Below are 16225 nucleotides of genomic sequence, written 5' to 3' on the forward strand. Positions count from 1 at the left end.
TCTCCATTATCATCTATTTTTGCTATCCACGTAAATCTCAATTGTCCCTCATTTGCACAACTTCCCTGATTTTTTGTTAATTTATTGAGAATTAGAGTTAGTCAACAATGTCAGGTATTATAGTTTCTTGTACATAGATAATGCCAGTTGATGCAAAAACTGTTCTTGTAATTTATCTTCAAGTGAATTGAGTTAGTATTTCAAAAATTATATGCCCAAATTGTTTTTGGTCTTGTTCAAAATTCTTGATCAAAAGAAGTTTTGAGGTATGACATCGTGCAACCTGTATGTTTAGCTTCCCGCATTCACAGAGACAACCCCAATTTTGTCTCAAATATTTCATCTTCACTTATAATCTGTGACTTTTTGAGAAATAATGTGGTGGATTATTGTCAGTAAATAATAATTATAGACTTATTTTACTTCAAAACTGGGAGATAATGGACTGAGTGTAACTTGCATTCATATTCATAGACACGAGTTATGCTTACTCCAGTGTTATCCATTATCCCGCCATTTTTTCATTTATCAGTAACGTTTAAAACCACAAATTTGTCATTCGCACATGCCACGTGCATAATGCATGAAAATTCATATTTGCGCCATAACAGATTATGTTTTAGAAATGCACCAAACATCTAAAGCAGGAAAAAAGAAGTTATGTCTTATCATAACGTTCCATCTTTATTGTAGATCTTTATTCATTCATTACTATTAAGACTTCGGTTCCATCCTCGGAACCGATACGGCTGTTTCCAAGCTTGCACAAGCCAAAAACTCTCAGCTAAGATCTACCCATAATGCCCCTCTCGTAGTTACTCTAGATCGAGTTTGCCCACCCCTATATAATAGAGTAGTAATAGAAAAAAGAGTAAAAGGCTCTGTCTGAGCAAATACTCTAACCAGCAGTTCCTAAAGTCCACCAGGAGTCCAGGCAGGGGAAAGGAGGGCAGGAAGTAATGAATGAATAAAGATCTACAACACAGATGGAACGTTATGGTAAGACATAACTTCTTTATCTGATGTTGTAAATCTTATTTCATTCCTTACTATTAGGACAGAGTCCCCAGCTACTTGAGTCCTGGTGGCCCTAAGGAAGGATATTCCTGAGTACCATAGAAGCAAAAGATGCTCATCCCCTGGAGGCCAAATCCAATTTGTAATGAGAGCTAAGGAAGGATATTCCTGAGTACCATAGAACCAAAAGATGCTCATCCCCTGGAGGCCAAATCCAATTTGTAATGAGAGCTAAAGGTATGAGGTCTTGCCCAAGTGGCTGCTTCTCAGATATCATCCATAGAGGCTCTGGAATGGAAGGCTACAGAAGTAGCCGTAGACCTGGTAGAATGAGCCTTTATTCTGGAAGGTAAGGATAGCTTATTCTGTTGGTAGGTAAAGGTAATGACGCTTCTAATCCAAGAGGATAAAGTCACTTTGGAAACAGGTTTACCCAATCTGGGTCCTGCAAAGGCCACAAACAATTGATCTGTTTTCCTGAAAGATTTAGTCCTGTCCAATTAACAACGAATCTGCCAATGCACATCTAGGGTGTGCAAAAGGTACTCCCCTCTATTAGAATGCTGAGGGAAGAAAACCGGCAGGCCAATAGATTGGTTAATGGAAAATCCAGAAATGACCTTGGGCAAGAAAGAAGGGGTCAGTATGAAGGGACACCCTATCAGTGTGGAAGATCAAGTAAGGTCTGTTGACACTCAAGGCCTGCAGCTCAGATACTCTTCTCGCTGCGGTAAGTGCTACTAGAAGTAAGGTCTTCCATGACAAAAACTTTAAATCACATGAATCAAAAGGCTCGAAAGGAGGGACCTGTGAGAGATTGAAGCACCCAAAGTCAAGTCCCATGGTTTTAAGGGAGGTTTGACCGGGGGTTTAACGTGTAATACCCCTTTCAAAAATGTCTTGCATAGGCAGTGTGAAATAATCGAAGAAATATCAAATCCGTTATGAAAATTGGTGATAGCTGCTAAATGTACAGTGATTGTTGATGCTGAGACTCCTGCATGTAAAAGAGTCATCAGGTATTGAAGGATCTTTTGAATAGACATATAGAGAAGGGATCTATGTTCTGATCTTTGGCTCAAGTAGAGAACCTAGTCCATTTACTAGAATAAACTTTCCTGGTGGAAGGTTTGTGTGAAGCCAGGAGAATTTCACGAACAGGAGATGGGATGTCAGGCAGCCTGGCAATCATTGGAAGTGGAGGAACCAAGCTGTGAGCTTGAGACTGTGGAGATTGGGATGAATCGGTCCCTGAGGATGAGATAACAGGCCTTGGGGATTATCCAGGATACACAGGCTATGAATCAGATGAGGCCATAGAAACGGGAACCAGACTTGGTGGGACCAATAGGGGGCAATGAGGATCACTTTGCATCTCAACCTGTGAGCTTTCTGGAGACATTTTGGAATGAGGGGAAATGGGGGGAGGGGCATACAATAGAACCAGTGGCCAATTGTGTGTTAGAGCTTCCCTCTGGGGTTCCCCATGAGGGGGGATCAGGGCAAAGTAGCTTCTACATTTGTTGTTTGGGGGAAGCAAACAGATCACAGCAAGGCTTGCCCCAACGTCAGAAGATCCGATCTACTGTTACAGGATTGAGGGACCACTCGTGAGGCATCAGGATGTTCCTGCTCAGGTTGTCAGCAATAAGAAAGCAGTTGGAAGCTATCACCCAGTGAAAAATCCTCATGGCATCCTGACACAGGGGGTAAGACCTGGTTCCACCTTGCTTGTTGATATACCAGACAACTGACATGTTGTCTGACTGAATTGCAATGGTTCCAGAAGCCAGGGATGTGTGGAATGCTTGCAATGCTAAGAGAACTGCCCTCAGTTCCAGGACATTTATGTGCAAATTGGCCTCTATGGGGGACCAGGTGCCTTGGACCATCTTTCCCTGGAAATACCCCCCCCCCACACCCTAACAGGGAAGCATCCATGGTCACCGTGGCTGTGGGCTGGGGACGACAGAGCGGTTGACGCCAAAGATTCATTTGTGACTTTATCCACCATAGCATTTCTTCCTTGCAGTGGTTTGTAAGATGTATCAAGTTAATAACGACCATTGTGCGGAAAGGAGCCACTGCAGAATTCTCATGTGAAGCCTCTCCAGTGGTACTAAAGTAATGGCAGCAGCCATGGAGCCTAAGAGTTGCAGTACAAGGAATGCTTGTACATAGGTCTGTGGAAGAAGGGCTTGGATTTGGTGTCTTATTTTCAAAAGCCTGTGCGGAGGGAGAGAAGCTTGACAGGACGTTGTGTCGAAGACTGCTCCAATAAATTCCAGTGTCTTTGTTGGGGAAATTTGAGATTTGTCCTTGTTGATTGTAATCCCAAGCAGAGAGCAAGACCTTGAGTGTAAGAGAGGCTGTGGACTAGGAGCTTCCTGGTCAGTGCGGTAAGAAGCCAATCGTCTAGGTACGGAAACACCTGAAATCCTTGCAATCGAAGATGAGCTACCACAACTGCCATACATTTGGTGAACACTCAGGGGAACTGTGAAGAGACCGAATGGCAGTGCCCTGAACTGGTAGTGATTGGCTTCCAGCCGGAAGTGGAGAAATCTCCAGGAGCGGTGATCCATCTTTATGTGGTAGTACGTGTCCTGGAGGTCTATAGAGCACATCCAGTTGTCCCTCCCTAGGAAGGGGAGAATGGGCTGTACCGTGACTATCTGGAATTTTTGAGGTTTGATAAATTTGTTCAATAGGTTGAGATCCAGAATTGGTCTCCAGTCCCCTGTCTTTTTTGGCACTAAAAGAACCTCTTGTGAAATCCAAATCCTGTCAGGTCTGGTGGGACTGGTTGGAAGACACTCTTGTTAGCAGCTTTTCTATTTTTAAGGCTGCTTATTCCCTCTGATTGGGTGGCACATCGGGGATTCATTTGACGGGTCTGGGAGTTAAATTGAATGGTATTTGGTAGCCTCTGGATATTATTCTCTGCACCCAAACATCGATAGTAATAAGTTGTCAGGCTGGTAGGTGCAGAGAAAAATGACCCCCGACTGCTTCCAGAGGAAAGCAATCGGGCCGCTGCTTAGGAGCACTGGTAGGGTCTGTTAGAGAAGGAATCTCTAGCACCCTGGTTACGTGGACCCCCTCTATCCCGAAAGGGGTGTCTTCCAGATGAGTTGCTCCCTCTGCCTCGGGAGGCTTGCTCACCATGAGTGTCAAGAAAACATCCTTGGGATTTCTTGAACAACATTTTGCCTCCCTTCTGGTTCCTGGAGTAGGACCTCTGCGGGGTGGAAAAGCGTATGCCCACAGCAGACAGAGTCTTTCCATCTTTCTCAATTCGTGCAAGTGTGTCGCATGCTTTGGGTCCAAAAAGTGAGGATTCGTCAACAGGTGCATTGACAAAGGAAGATTTAAAGGAGTCTGCGAAGTCACACAACTGCATCCAAGCATTACGTCTCATGATAATGCCTGATGCAGCAGCTCGAGCTGCCCCCTCAGTGGTGTGAGATATCAAACGCATCGAGGAGTTTGAGATGGATTCAAGGGTAGCTAGCTGTGAGGCGACAGTGTCATGCACCTCATTATGCAGTGCCCCCACCAAAGAGGAAGACATTTCAGAAATTAGGTCTCTTTGGAGGCGAGTGAAGTGTGCCATATAGTTCAGCGACCGAATGGCGAAGGTCGCTGAAACATAGGTCCGCTTCCCTAGTCTGTCCCTGTTCGGAGGATGGACAGTGGAACTGTCTTCTGCCAGTTCCCTCTGGTGGCCGACGCCACGACCATGGAATCAACTGTCAACTGCTTGGACCAGTGGGGCTGGTCTTCAGGTGTAGATAAAATTTTGTCTGGCCTCTGGGGGACAAGTTCTGCATTGTCCAGGGCCTTCAGGCATGCTGCACGATGAGCTTAACAAGGTCATCTGCAGGTGGGGTCACCCAGGAAGTAGATGGCCATGCACGGAAGGCCTGCAAGAAAACCCATTCCTCAGAAAAAGGGTTAAAGGACTTCCAGTCTCCCTGCTGCTTGAGGATTTCGAGAATGTCTCCAAATGAGACGTCGTCTGGCAGGAAACCGTGGGGACCCTTCCCCCTCATCACAGTCTGTGTCTTCGGTGATAGATTCCTCCAGGGAATCAAGGTACTTCCTTTTGCACCATTTCTGACTCTGGAGAAGGGGTTCCCTTCAAAGGGGAGTCCTGTGGCTCCCGTGCCTGGGATCCCAAAGTAGGGGTTTGGGACAGCTGCATGCGGGGGGGGGGGGGGTTCTGATGCTGATGTCATTGGCGCTGACTGCGAGCCTGCGGAGGCAAGCACTCTCTCTATCACCTGGAAAGCAGGCCTGCCTGAGGAGGGATGGGAGGCTGGAACCAAGAAGGACAACCTCTTAACAGGGATCTCATCCCGCCCTGAGGACCCTGCCTCCAGGTGGGGAGCTCTGAGAGGACTGGAAATCATCAGAGCTGTGGACATAGATGGCGCCAGCAAGAAAATTAGTGCCAGGCTAGGTATCAAGGTACGGACTGTCCAAGCACTGCTCCGAGAGAGCATCAGCTCCACCAGAGATGATGCAGTAAGGGTGGTCAGTGCCAACAGGAGGAAAATCGCTGTCAGAGCTGAGACAGTATGCACCGGGGTGGACATCGGTACCGAGATCTCCGGGACCTGGGGTAGAGGCCGGAGGAGGATAAACAGGGGAATATGTAGTAAAGGATTCCGAGCCAAGACTGACGGAAGCTTTAGCTGGAGTGGACAATCCCCTAGCTGCCAGAAGCTGGTCCACAACCCGCACTAGGTTTAATTCACAAAAGCTCCTGGTTGGATCTAAAGGAGGCTGCTGAAGGAGAATCAGGTCTTTCAAGAAAGGGGCTAAACCTCTGCCCCAAAAAAGGGTCGTATGTTGGAGAGTATCTGGTTTTTGGCAGATATTTGAGTATAGGAGCTGATGGAGCTGAAGAAACTATCAGCACCGTGGCTGGGGATGGTGCCGAAGCAGGTACAGTCATAGAAGCCAATGTTGGAACCAAGGACCACATTGAAGTCAGTGGTGCCGAGGTTGGAACCGAAATAGGGGTGAATGTCATAGACGGCAGTGAGGCAGAAGATACAGAGCCTGGTGCTGAAGAGGTCTGCACCGAGGGTGCCGGAGAAGCACGGAGCCGACTCTGTTCCTTAACTGATGGAAATGTAGGAACCGAGTGACTCCATTTTTCCTTATGTTTTTGGGTCTTTGGAGAGGGTGAGACCACCGAACCAGACAGAGCCTCCGAAAAAGGTGTTTTAATTAAACCTTTTAAAATAAGCTTATTTTTACGTTCTGCTAGTGTATGATTTCTAAAACTAGCAGAAATGTCACAGTCAGTTTTAATATGGTCCACGCCCAAAGAGTAGACACGAGTGTTTCTGTCCGAGTTGGGCATCTTACACCCACACTTGTCACACTGTTTAAACCCCAACTTAGCTTTGTCTGATATAATAAGGCAACAAGGCTATCCTAACAGAAAAACAAAGAAGGAAGAGAAAAAAAAGTGAGTGAATACTAATGATGGTATTTAAAAAATACCACAAGTGGTAAGGAAAGGCCTACCAAAGGCAGGAGAGAGAGACAGTACCAATGATGGTAGAAATTTAATCACTAAAGGTAAAGGGTAGGAAATAGAAGTAGGTTATAGGCGATAGTGAAAAAAGGCTAAATTGACCAAAAAAACAAGACATTTTGCGGAGAAACTATATCCATAATCACAGTTTTCCACTTAGCTTTGAGAGAGATGGCTAGGCACATCTAACAAGGAACGTGGCAAACGAGATCTGGAGTAACTAGGAGAGGGGCATTATGGGTAGGTCTTAGCTAAGAGTTTTTGGCTGGCATGAGCTTGGAAAAGGCCGTATTGGTTCCGAAGATGGAATTTAAGTCCTAATAGTAAGAAATGAATAAAGATTTACATAATCAGATTAAATAATTCTCTGCTCACGTGCTAGATTGTAAGAAACGCGCTTACCCTCATGGCATCAACAGAAAAATGTAAGCATTGTGTACACATGCTTCGAGGTTGTCAGACATTACTGTTTGCTATAACTTTTCAACAATTATCTGTTTAGGAAGTGGTTGGAGCGATGGCAGTTCCTCGGAAGTTTGTTCTTGAAGATGGAGATATGTGCAGTGGTTTTATACTTGGAGAAATGGGTGAATTGAATAAAAAATGAAGGCCCATTTTTTGTCATTGAGGAGGAAAACATGTGCGACTCAGATCGAGACGATGTTAAGGTAAGGGTGACTTTTAATTGGAGAAAGAAAATAAAGGCTGTTAATATTGTGCATGTTTGTTCATTAGATTTTTTTCAGAAAGTGAGGTATATTAAGAGAAGATAAAAGAAAAATAGACAAATCAAATGTTTCCATACCTCTCAGTTTTCATTGGCTGTGGAAAACATCCCTGAATTTAAGCCTATTCCTTTGTAAAATTTTTGAAACCCTGGTAAGTCAACTTTCTTAACTGCAGAATGGTAATATTTATAACGTGTTTTTGATTTGGGGCTTTTATCCCCCTCTTCATTTATTTTTGGCTTGGAACTGAATTCTTGAACAAAACATTTGAGAAATATGCATTCTCTAAATGGACTATGCTAAGTTTAAGAGGAGTGCCTAAAGCAAAAAGCATCATTTTAATTGCTAAGAAGGATCTATATTAGAACACCGAACTTTCAAAATTTCCAGTGTTCTAATATCAACCCGTTTTCAGCGAACGCTGAAAATATCGAAGAAACAGAAAACCGAATTCTTTCCTAGGGAAAGAATTCGGTTGTCCGTTTCTGTTGCTTCGGTATTTTCAGCGCTGTGGTGGAAAGTTACGGGTCGGGTTCAGGTAAGTGTGTGATTTTGTGGACATGAGGGTTAGGTGAGTTACGGTTAAGGCGCGGGTCAGGTAAGTATGCGATTGTGTGGACGTGAGGGTTAGGGTGGGGTAGGTGAGTTAGGTTTAGGGCATGGGTGAGGTGACTGTGCGATAGTGACTGATCTTAGGGTTAGGGTTTGGGTTAAGGTAAGTGGATAGTTAGTGGTGTATGTATAGTTTTAGTGTAGGGTTAGGTGTAAGAGTTTAGGTATGTGTGTGGATTGCTGTTTGTTTGGTGTGCTTGTGTTGTGTGTATGTGTTTTGTAACAGCAAATTTTTTCCCTTGGAAAAAATTTGTGTTCTTTATGTTCGATGTTTTAAATTTTCGATTCATAGGGTTCCATATTAGAATGCTCGAAATTTTGAAAGTTCGGTGTTCTAATATAGACCCGCTAAGAATGGGTGGTTGCATGTGTATGAAATGAACAGATAATCTGCTGCTACTAACATTTGTGTAAATGTAGTGGTGTCTGGTTGTAGTGATTTGACAGAAATGGTATACTTCAAGGGTTTCATTTAAGATCACAAAGCTGAAATTTTGCTTCTGGTGTGCGCATGTGTACATCTGAGGTAACTATATGTGATTGTGTAGATTGGAACCCACCCTAATGTACCATAGTTTGGATATGAGGCAGAACCAGAAGGCAAGCTGTTGCCGCCCATGTAAAGATAAACTGCACCACAGTGATGGTTTTAGTTTGCTTTTTAAGAACAACAACGATAACATTGCTAAGAACAGTAATACCTGAGCAGCCAAGTGCTCTGGACTGTGCGGAACATTCTGCATTTGTGATCTTTAGCCCACTATTCCTCATTGAACAGTGGTGGCTCCCCTTTGTGTTTTTTGACTGTCTCTTATATCACAGTTGTAGCCATCCGGCATCGCACTATATGAGACAGTCAAGTAACTGCTCCTGAGACAAAGGAAGCCAATCAGGAGGAACAATATGTGGCCACCACTAGTTTTTGCGCCACTGCAATACTTTCAAAACGGGTATTGCAGGGTGCAGAAAGATCATCACACCTGTATTTATGGGTTGGCAAGGTGGTCTTCATCTGACTGCATGGTATCCTAGATGGTGTTTCCAGAGCTGTTGAGGATTCATTTGAACATTTGCTAGCTCTGACTGTTGGGGGACAGGATACAGAGACTGGACAAGTAGATTCTGGATGAATGGGAGTTGCTACAGGCACTGTAGTGCATCAGGTGCAGTGATTGCACACACCAGACCATAGGAGAGTCTATGAAAGGGCTGCATTTTGCTTTAATTGGGATGGGATGTTTGTGCTGGTACTGTTGCTGCCTGGGACCCATACCCCTGCCTTGAATTTTTTTTTTTTTGTTTCTGATTGCATTTGGGGGTTGTGGACTACTGGACTTGGGAGCTGCAGCTGCTTTGTTTCCTTATTAGGCAGAGGTAAGTCACTGAATGTATGGAGTTGAGGACTGATGTAAAAATAAATGTTATGTTACTGTGATACTGTGACCTATGTAAGGGAGGGTCTGTCACTCTCTCTCTAACTTCCCACCATTCTTCTGTTTTAATTCATTATTTATTTCCCAGTAAAAAAGTGTTGGGTGGTGGGTATGAGGGCACGTCAGCCCTCTTCATAAATGTTACAGTCGTACAGTCAAAATAGTGCTTCTCGTCATTAATTAATAAAGGTTAATGCATTGTAAAATTAACTGTTGCATTGCTGTGACATTTGTATGTTGAAGTGCCCCCTTAACTCTCTGCCATTCCTTTGTTTGAATTTATTATTTCTTTTCCAGTAAGTACATTGGTAGGGGTTAAGGGGTGTTGCAGTCAGAACTGTGCATGTTCATCTTGTTTCACTGTTGCAGTCATTACACTTGGGTTATCCTGCTAGCAGGCTACCCGCAGTCGGCCTGAATTCCAAAGTCCTGGTCCGGCGTCGGTTGCTGTCGCCTCTTCCCTGACGTCAGTGCGCCAGGGGTATAAAAGATGCAGCCGCCGCCATTTTCTTCAGTCTTTCTTGCCACACGGTGCCTGAAGCAAAAGCAATTCGCAAGTGCCGGTCGACCGACTCCTGAGATTTTCGAAATGGAATTTCAGATCCGAAGTCTTCAATAAAGCTAAGTACCCCATTGGGGAAACTTTTTTTCTTGCTCCAGACCGATGTCAGAAAAAGTTAACAATTGTATTTCTTGTGGGAAGCAAAGGATTTCCACTCTTACTGTATTCCTTGCCTAGGCCCTGACCACAACGTTGCTAGTTGTCAGTTTTATGCTAGATTTAACCAACGCATTATTAAGCGTCGGTACAATTTTGCTTTTCATTATTTTGGCAGAAGGTTTAACTATATAATGCCGTCAGAACAACTGACAACCGGAATTCATAAAAAATGCAAGGATAAAGACAAGGACAAGCATCCGAGGTCCAAAACCGACGATGAAGCCTCTTCTAGGCCAGTCGCCAGTTCGCCGGTGCTCAGTGAGGTGCTTTTGCAGCCCCTGACTCCTGCTACCTCTGAGCCGCAGGCCGCCTCCGACTCCCACGTGGAGACCGCTAGGCCTCTGGATACTCAAGGTATTGGCCCTTCGGAAATTAATCCCTCAGATGGGTCTGGAGCCGCTGAGCAGGCATCGGCTTCTGAGGGAGTCTTCAGACTTGCACAACTTTATATAAAGCCTACTTCAGCATCCAAGACAAAGTCTAAAACAGTTTTAAAGACAAGGAAACCAGTACAGCATTCTCCAGGACAGGCTTCTATGCCTAAGAAACAGATGCTCAAAATGGCCGAAGATCTAATTACTTTGATCAGGGGTTCCCATCCCCCTCCTGTTAAGAGGCCTAGGCAAGACACTGAATATGATTCCTCTGATCGGGTTTCCATTTCCTCTGATTCCTCTTCTGATCAGGGATATTCTGTTCCTCCCTATGAGGATTCTGATGCTGAAGATTCTATTCCTTGAGATTCTCCTCCTGAGGACTATTCTTTTGGGGAAACCCTGCATACCATGAGGGAGCATTTCCATTGGGAGAGCCAGGATTATTCGGATTCTAAGAAAAGACTTAGAGACTTTCTTTTACTTCCTCAGCACAGACCTCTTGCAATTCCCCCTGTTCTAGACATAGTAGATGATGTTTTCTCTGTTAAGCTGGACAGATACTACAGGGTCCCAGACACCCATAAATTTCTTTACAAAACCCTGCTGCTTGCTGACCCAGAAACTATCTCACAGGGTCCCAAAGGGGTCAAGGATGCTTCTGCCAAAAACCCTGTCCCCTTAGACAGAGATTCTAGGGCTTTGGACAGATGGGGGAAAAAAAGTTTACACTTCTGCTACCTTGGCTGTAAGGGCTTTAAATTGTCAGTTTCATATGCTCAAATATCAGCAATATTTAATGTCTTTGTTAAAACAAAAAATGTTGACAAATTCTGAATGTACTGAGGACAATGAATTGCAGGATTTATTGCATGCAGCTGAACAAGTGGGAAAACATACTTTGCAATGTGGCTATGATTCACTGGAGGCCTCGTGCAGGGCCGCTGTTACAGGTTCTGTTATTAGAAGGCATGCTTGGTTAAAGGAACAGAATCTGCCTGATCATGTTAAAGCAAAATTATTGGATGGTCTATTATAGCATGATACTTTGGTGTTAAGGCAGAGGAGGTGTTAAAGAAAATGGAGGATAAGGCAAAATCTATGCAGACAATAAAGGATTTCTTACAGGTACAGCCGCCCAGATTTAGCAGGAACTGTCCCTCTAAGAATTGTTCCTTTCCAGTTTCAGACAGACCACAAAGAGGCAGATTCAGACACCCTAGAGGCAGGCAACAGCCCCGGGGCTCATACAGGCCCAAACAATGGGGTGCTTCTACCTCCAAAAGCGGAGAAGACAAATCACAGCCTTATAGAAAACAGTCCCAATGACTTCCCTCTGCCAATGCCAAGCACTTATTTTTTTGGCAGCACCCTTAGGGGGAAAGCTAGCACTTTTTTCACAAAACTGGCACAAGATCGCACAGGATAAATGGGTCTTAAATATAGTCTCTCAGGGCTACAGGTTCCACTTTCACACCCTTCCAAAGGCAAAAGGTATGCCAGACCTGTCACGCAATCAACGGCAAGAGGCACAAAAACAAGTTTCATCTCTCATGGACATGGGGGCTATTCAGCCAATGCCACAACAAGAGCAGAGACAAGGATTTTACTCAAGACTTTTCTTAGTACCAAGAAAGGACAAAGCCTGGAGACCAATTCTGGACCTGTCTATTCTAAATACTTTTCTGGACATTCCAAAATTCAAAATGTTGACTCTACAGCAGCTTCTGCCCATGCTGGACAAGAAGGCTTGGCTTATAACTCTGGACCTCAAAGAGACATACCTGCATGTCCCAATCAGACAGTCTTGCAGAAGATACCTCAGATTCATAGCTGGCTCAATGCACTACCAATTTTCTGCACTGCCCTTTGGCTTATCTACTGTGCCCAGGGTCTTCACAAAATGTCTGGCACCAGTAATTTCATTTTGCAGACAAAGATGAATGCAAATATACCCCTACTTGGACGACTGCCTTATTCAAGCAGAGGACAAAGGTATTCTACTACAGCATCTGGCATTTGTAAAAAGATTACTAATTTGCCTAGGGTACACAGTAAACAAAAAGAAATCAAAACTAGTGCCCTCTCAAGAGATAATATTCCTGGGTGCAAGCTTAAATACAACTGCCCAGATGGCTTATCTCACGCCAGACAAACAAAGGCATCTGACTTCTTACTTCAAAGACATGGCAACAAAGACCCAGTTATCTGCAAGAAAAATTCTGCCGGCTCTGGGCTACATGGCATCCTGCATTCTACTAATTCCATATGCAAGACTGCATATGAGGAAACGACAATGATATCTAAAAAGTGTTTGGACTCAACATTGCCACAGCTTGGAAACAGTAATTACTCTCATTCCCTGCATACAACAGGAATTTCTATGGTGGGCACAGGCCTGTCAACAACAAGGGGCAGCCATTCACCTTACCCACTGTCAGGCAGACACTAACAACAGATGCATCAGATTATGCCTGGGGGGTGCACATGGCAGGAAAATGTATTCAGGGCACATGGCCCACAAACCAAATGCATCTTCATATCAATCAAAAAGCGATGCTAGCTGTACAAAATGCCCTGACAGCCTTCAGGAACCTACTTCATCCAGGACAACTACTGATAAAGATGGACAATACTACAGTCATGTGGTACATAAACAAGCAAGGGGGTACACATTCCTACCCCCTGTGCAGGCAAGCCATGACTTTGTGGAACACAGTATTGACTTATCAAGTACATCTGCAAGCACAATTCCTGCCAGGAAAGACAAATACTTTGGCAGACGAACTAAGCAGAAACCTCATGGATCCTCACGAGTGGAAACTGGATCCACAAATCTTCAACATGATAACAGGGAAATGAAGATGCCCAGACATAGATCTATTCGCCTCACCTCACAACTGCCAGCTACAGAGATTCTGCACTCGGACTTATCACAAGCAAGCATGGAAAGTGGACGCCCTTTCATTCAGCTGGAAAGCCCTTACAGTGTATGCCTTCCCTCCTCTACCTCTCCTCTCCAAGGTACTCCTAAAGGTCGGACAAGAAGCCAGAAATGATACTGATTGCCCCAGGCTGGCCACGCCAGCACTGGTACCCAATCCTAAAGAGCTTGTCTCAAAGCCCAGCCTGGACATTGCCTCTAATACCTCATTTGCTGACCCAGCAGAACAATCAGATCCTGCACAGTCAACTCAGAACCCTAAATCTGGCTGCATGGCGGATAATGTAATCATTCAGAACACACCTCTCTCTAAAGCAGTTATGGATGTTATTTTGGAGGCCAGGAGGCCCAGCACCAGAAAATCTTACGCAGAAAAATGGAAGAGATTCTGTGCTTGGAACCAAGCGCAGGGAATTGACTCGCTTGAACCAAATATTCCTCAGATTTTGCAATACCTAACTGAGATGCTGGACAAAGGCCTATCCTTCTCATCAATTAAGATCCATGCCTCTGCCATTTCAGCTCATTACAGTATGGACCCACCTATTTTTTCTCATCCACTGCTAAGATAGTTTCTCAGAGGGGCCAAAAACATAAGACCTCCAAGGAGAGCTCCAGTACCTACATGGGACCTCAATTTTGTCTTGGAAAAACTCACACTGCATCCTTTTGAGTCAGCCAATACAGCAGAGGTAAAATACTTTTCATGGAAAACCGCTCTTCTCCTAGCAATAACTTCAGCAAGAAGAGTCTCAGTTACAGGCACAAATGGCTGTGGAACCTTTTATTTTATTTTCCATCAGGACAGGGTTTCTCTAAGGGCAAGCCCGACATTTATGCCTAAGGTAGTGTCCAGCATGGCTCTTAACCAAACCATACATTTGCCTACCTTTTATCCAAACCCACAGAATAAGGGGGAGAGACTTCTTCATACTTTGGACATACACAGACAGCTATGCTTTTACTTGGACAAGACTAAAGCCTTCAGAAAGACTGAGCAACTCTTAGTGGCATACGCTGCCGGTTCCCAAGGAAAAGCCATTTCAAAGTAGACTATTTCAAAATGGATAGGCCACTGCATTCGTTTCTGCTATTCACAACATGGCAAATTAGTGCCCAAGGGCATTAGGCCACATTCTACCAGAGCAGCAGCCACTTCAGCAGCCTTCCTCAGAGGAGTACCAACCAAGGATATTTTGGAGGCTGCAACATGGACTTCAGTGCACACTTTTACAAAGCACTACCATTTACCTCTCTACTCTACATCCAAAGCAGGCTTTGCCACTGCAGTTCTGCAGGGCCTCATAGCCACTCCAAACTCTATTTAGGCCCAGCCGCCCAACCTCAGCTTTAGGATTCAACCCAAGTGTAATGACTGCAACAGTGAAACGTGATGAACATAGTACAGTTGTGTACCTACCATAAGTGTAGATGTTCAAGTGTATTCACTGTTGCAGTCCAGGTTACACTCCCACCATCCCCCTTTTTCTTTGCTGGGACTTATCTGTACCTATCTATTCTGTACAACCTATGTGGTGTATTTGCTTGTAGATGAAGGTTATGTGCATGCTTTTTTATGATCATAATTTTTACAGCCTACCCTTTTGGGGGCACCTGACATCTGGGGCAAGAAAAACTGAAGAAAATGGCGTTGGCTGCATATTTTATACCCCTGGCGCACCAACGTCAGGGAAGAGGCAACAGCAACAGATGTTGGACCAGGACTTTGGAATTCAGGCCAACTGCGGGTAGCCTGCCAGCAGGATAACCTAAGTGTAATGACTGCAACAGTGAATACACTCGAACATCTACATTTATGGCAGGTACACAACTGTACTTTCTCTCTTCATTAATTAATAAACCTTAATGCAGTATATACTTATGGACAGTTGTTAAGATTAGCAGCAATCTTCCTTTAAGTAGGTGCTGCTGATTCCGCAAATGTAATTGGGAGGGTAGCTTTGTGCCTTTGTGCTTCTTGTGTAGTCCATGGTGAGTCCTGGTCTTAACAGTTGCACTCACTCTAACAAATGTAAAGTAGATGTATAGTCATTTCACTTGTGCTTGAACTAAATTGCTAAATACTTGTATTGTGTGCCTGTTTTTTAGGTTAAAAAAACTGGAAAATGGAGCCTTAAGTGAAAATAATGTTAAGTAATTGATCGAGGAAAGAATGAATGCATAACATCAGGTAACTACTTACATGAAGTGAATTGTTTTCTGTATCTTAACTGATATAAATTGTTATGCTTGTGAGTAGCTGGGACAGATTGCAAAAGAGTTGCTGGTAAGTATACCCTGATTCCGAAAGCCCTGCTCACGGTGTAAGTGGCATCTAGACAGACCTACTGTGGGGACCAGATTCTAAAATACCTGCTGTCTACACTGAGTGCAAGTCTTTTTTGGAGTCAGGGCCATTATTTTTGTTTATATTTCATTTACTGCAAAAAGCATCAAAACAAATGTTTGTGTAGTTTTGCAGTATGAATCATAAAGTGCATTTTGCTGTAAGATTAGCTGTAGTTTCACACCAAAAGCACAGTGTACATTGCCTTTTATTCCTTTGAAAGTGTGGAAAGTTAGTGGCTTTTTAAGCCGATACACTTATTACTTGCCCTTTCATATCTGCTGTTTTTCAGCAGAGGCTGAATGTACTTGAGCCCAGCCCGAAATTATCCATTGTTACAAAGAGAGTGATTTTTGTGTTGTGGATGGGTGATTATTCTTCATGTGTATCAAATTGTAATCTGTACAGTACATCTTTACATATGGACCTCTGCTGTTGCTATGGAGAAAGTAGTACTCAGACTACTTGCAGGATATGAATTTTCAGTGATTAAGC

At 44.0% G+C, this 16225-nt stretch overlaps 1 protein-coding gene across 4 annotated transcripts in view; it reads left to right on the top strand.

Annotated features, from left to right (window-relative positions):
* PRDM4 (PR/SET domain 4) overlaps nucleotides 1-16225 on the top strand; it is a 780070-nt gene that overhangs the window by 57927 nt on the left and 705918 nt on the right. For all 4 annotated transcript variants that reach the window (XM_044088574.1, XM_044088573.1, XM_044088575.1 and 1 more), the window contains 2 exons: nucleotides 7074-7239; nucleotides 15493-15574. In XM_044088574.1, the coding sequence (XP_043944509.1) occupies nucleotides 15561-15574 (14 nt within the window). In that variant the 5' untranslated portion in view covers nucleotides 7074-7239; nucleotides 15493-15560. The remainder of the gene's footprint in view (nucleotides 1-7073; nucleotides 7240-15492; nucleotides 15575-16225) is intronic.

Source organism: Protopterus annectens, chromosome 11.part0, assembly GCF_019279795.1.
Source record: "Protopterus annectens isolate FY-2018-M chromosome 11.part0, PAN1.0, whole genome shotgun sequence".
NCBI classification, from domain to species: Eukaryota; Metazoa; Chordata; order Ceratodontiformes; family Protopteridae; genus Protopterus; species Protopterus annectens.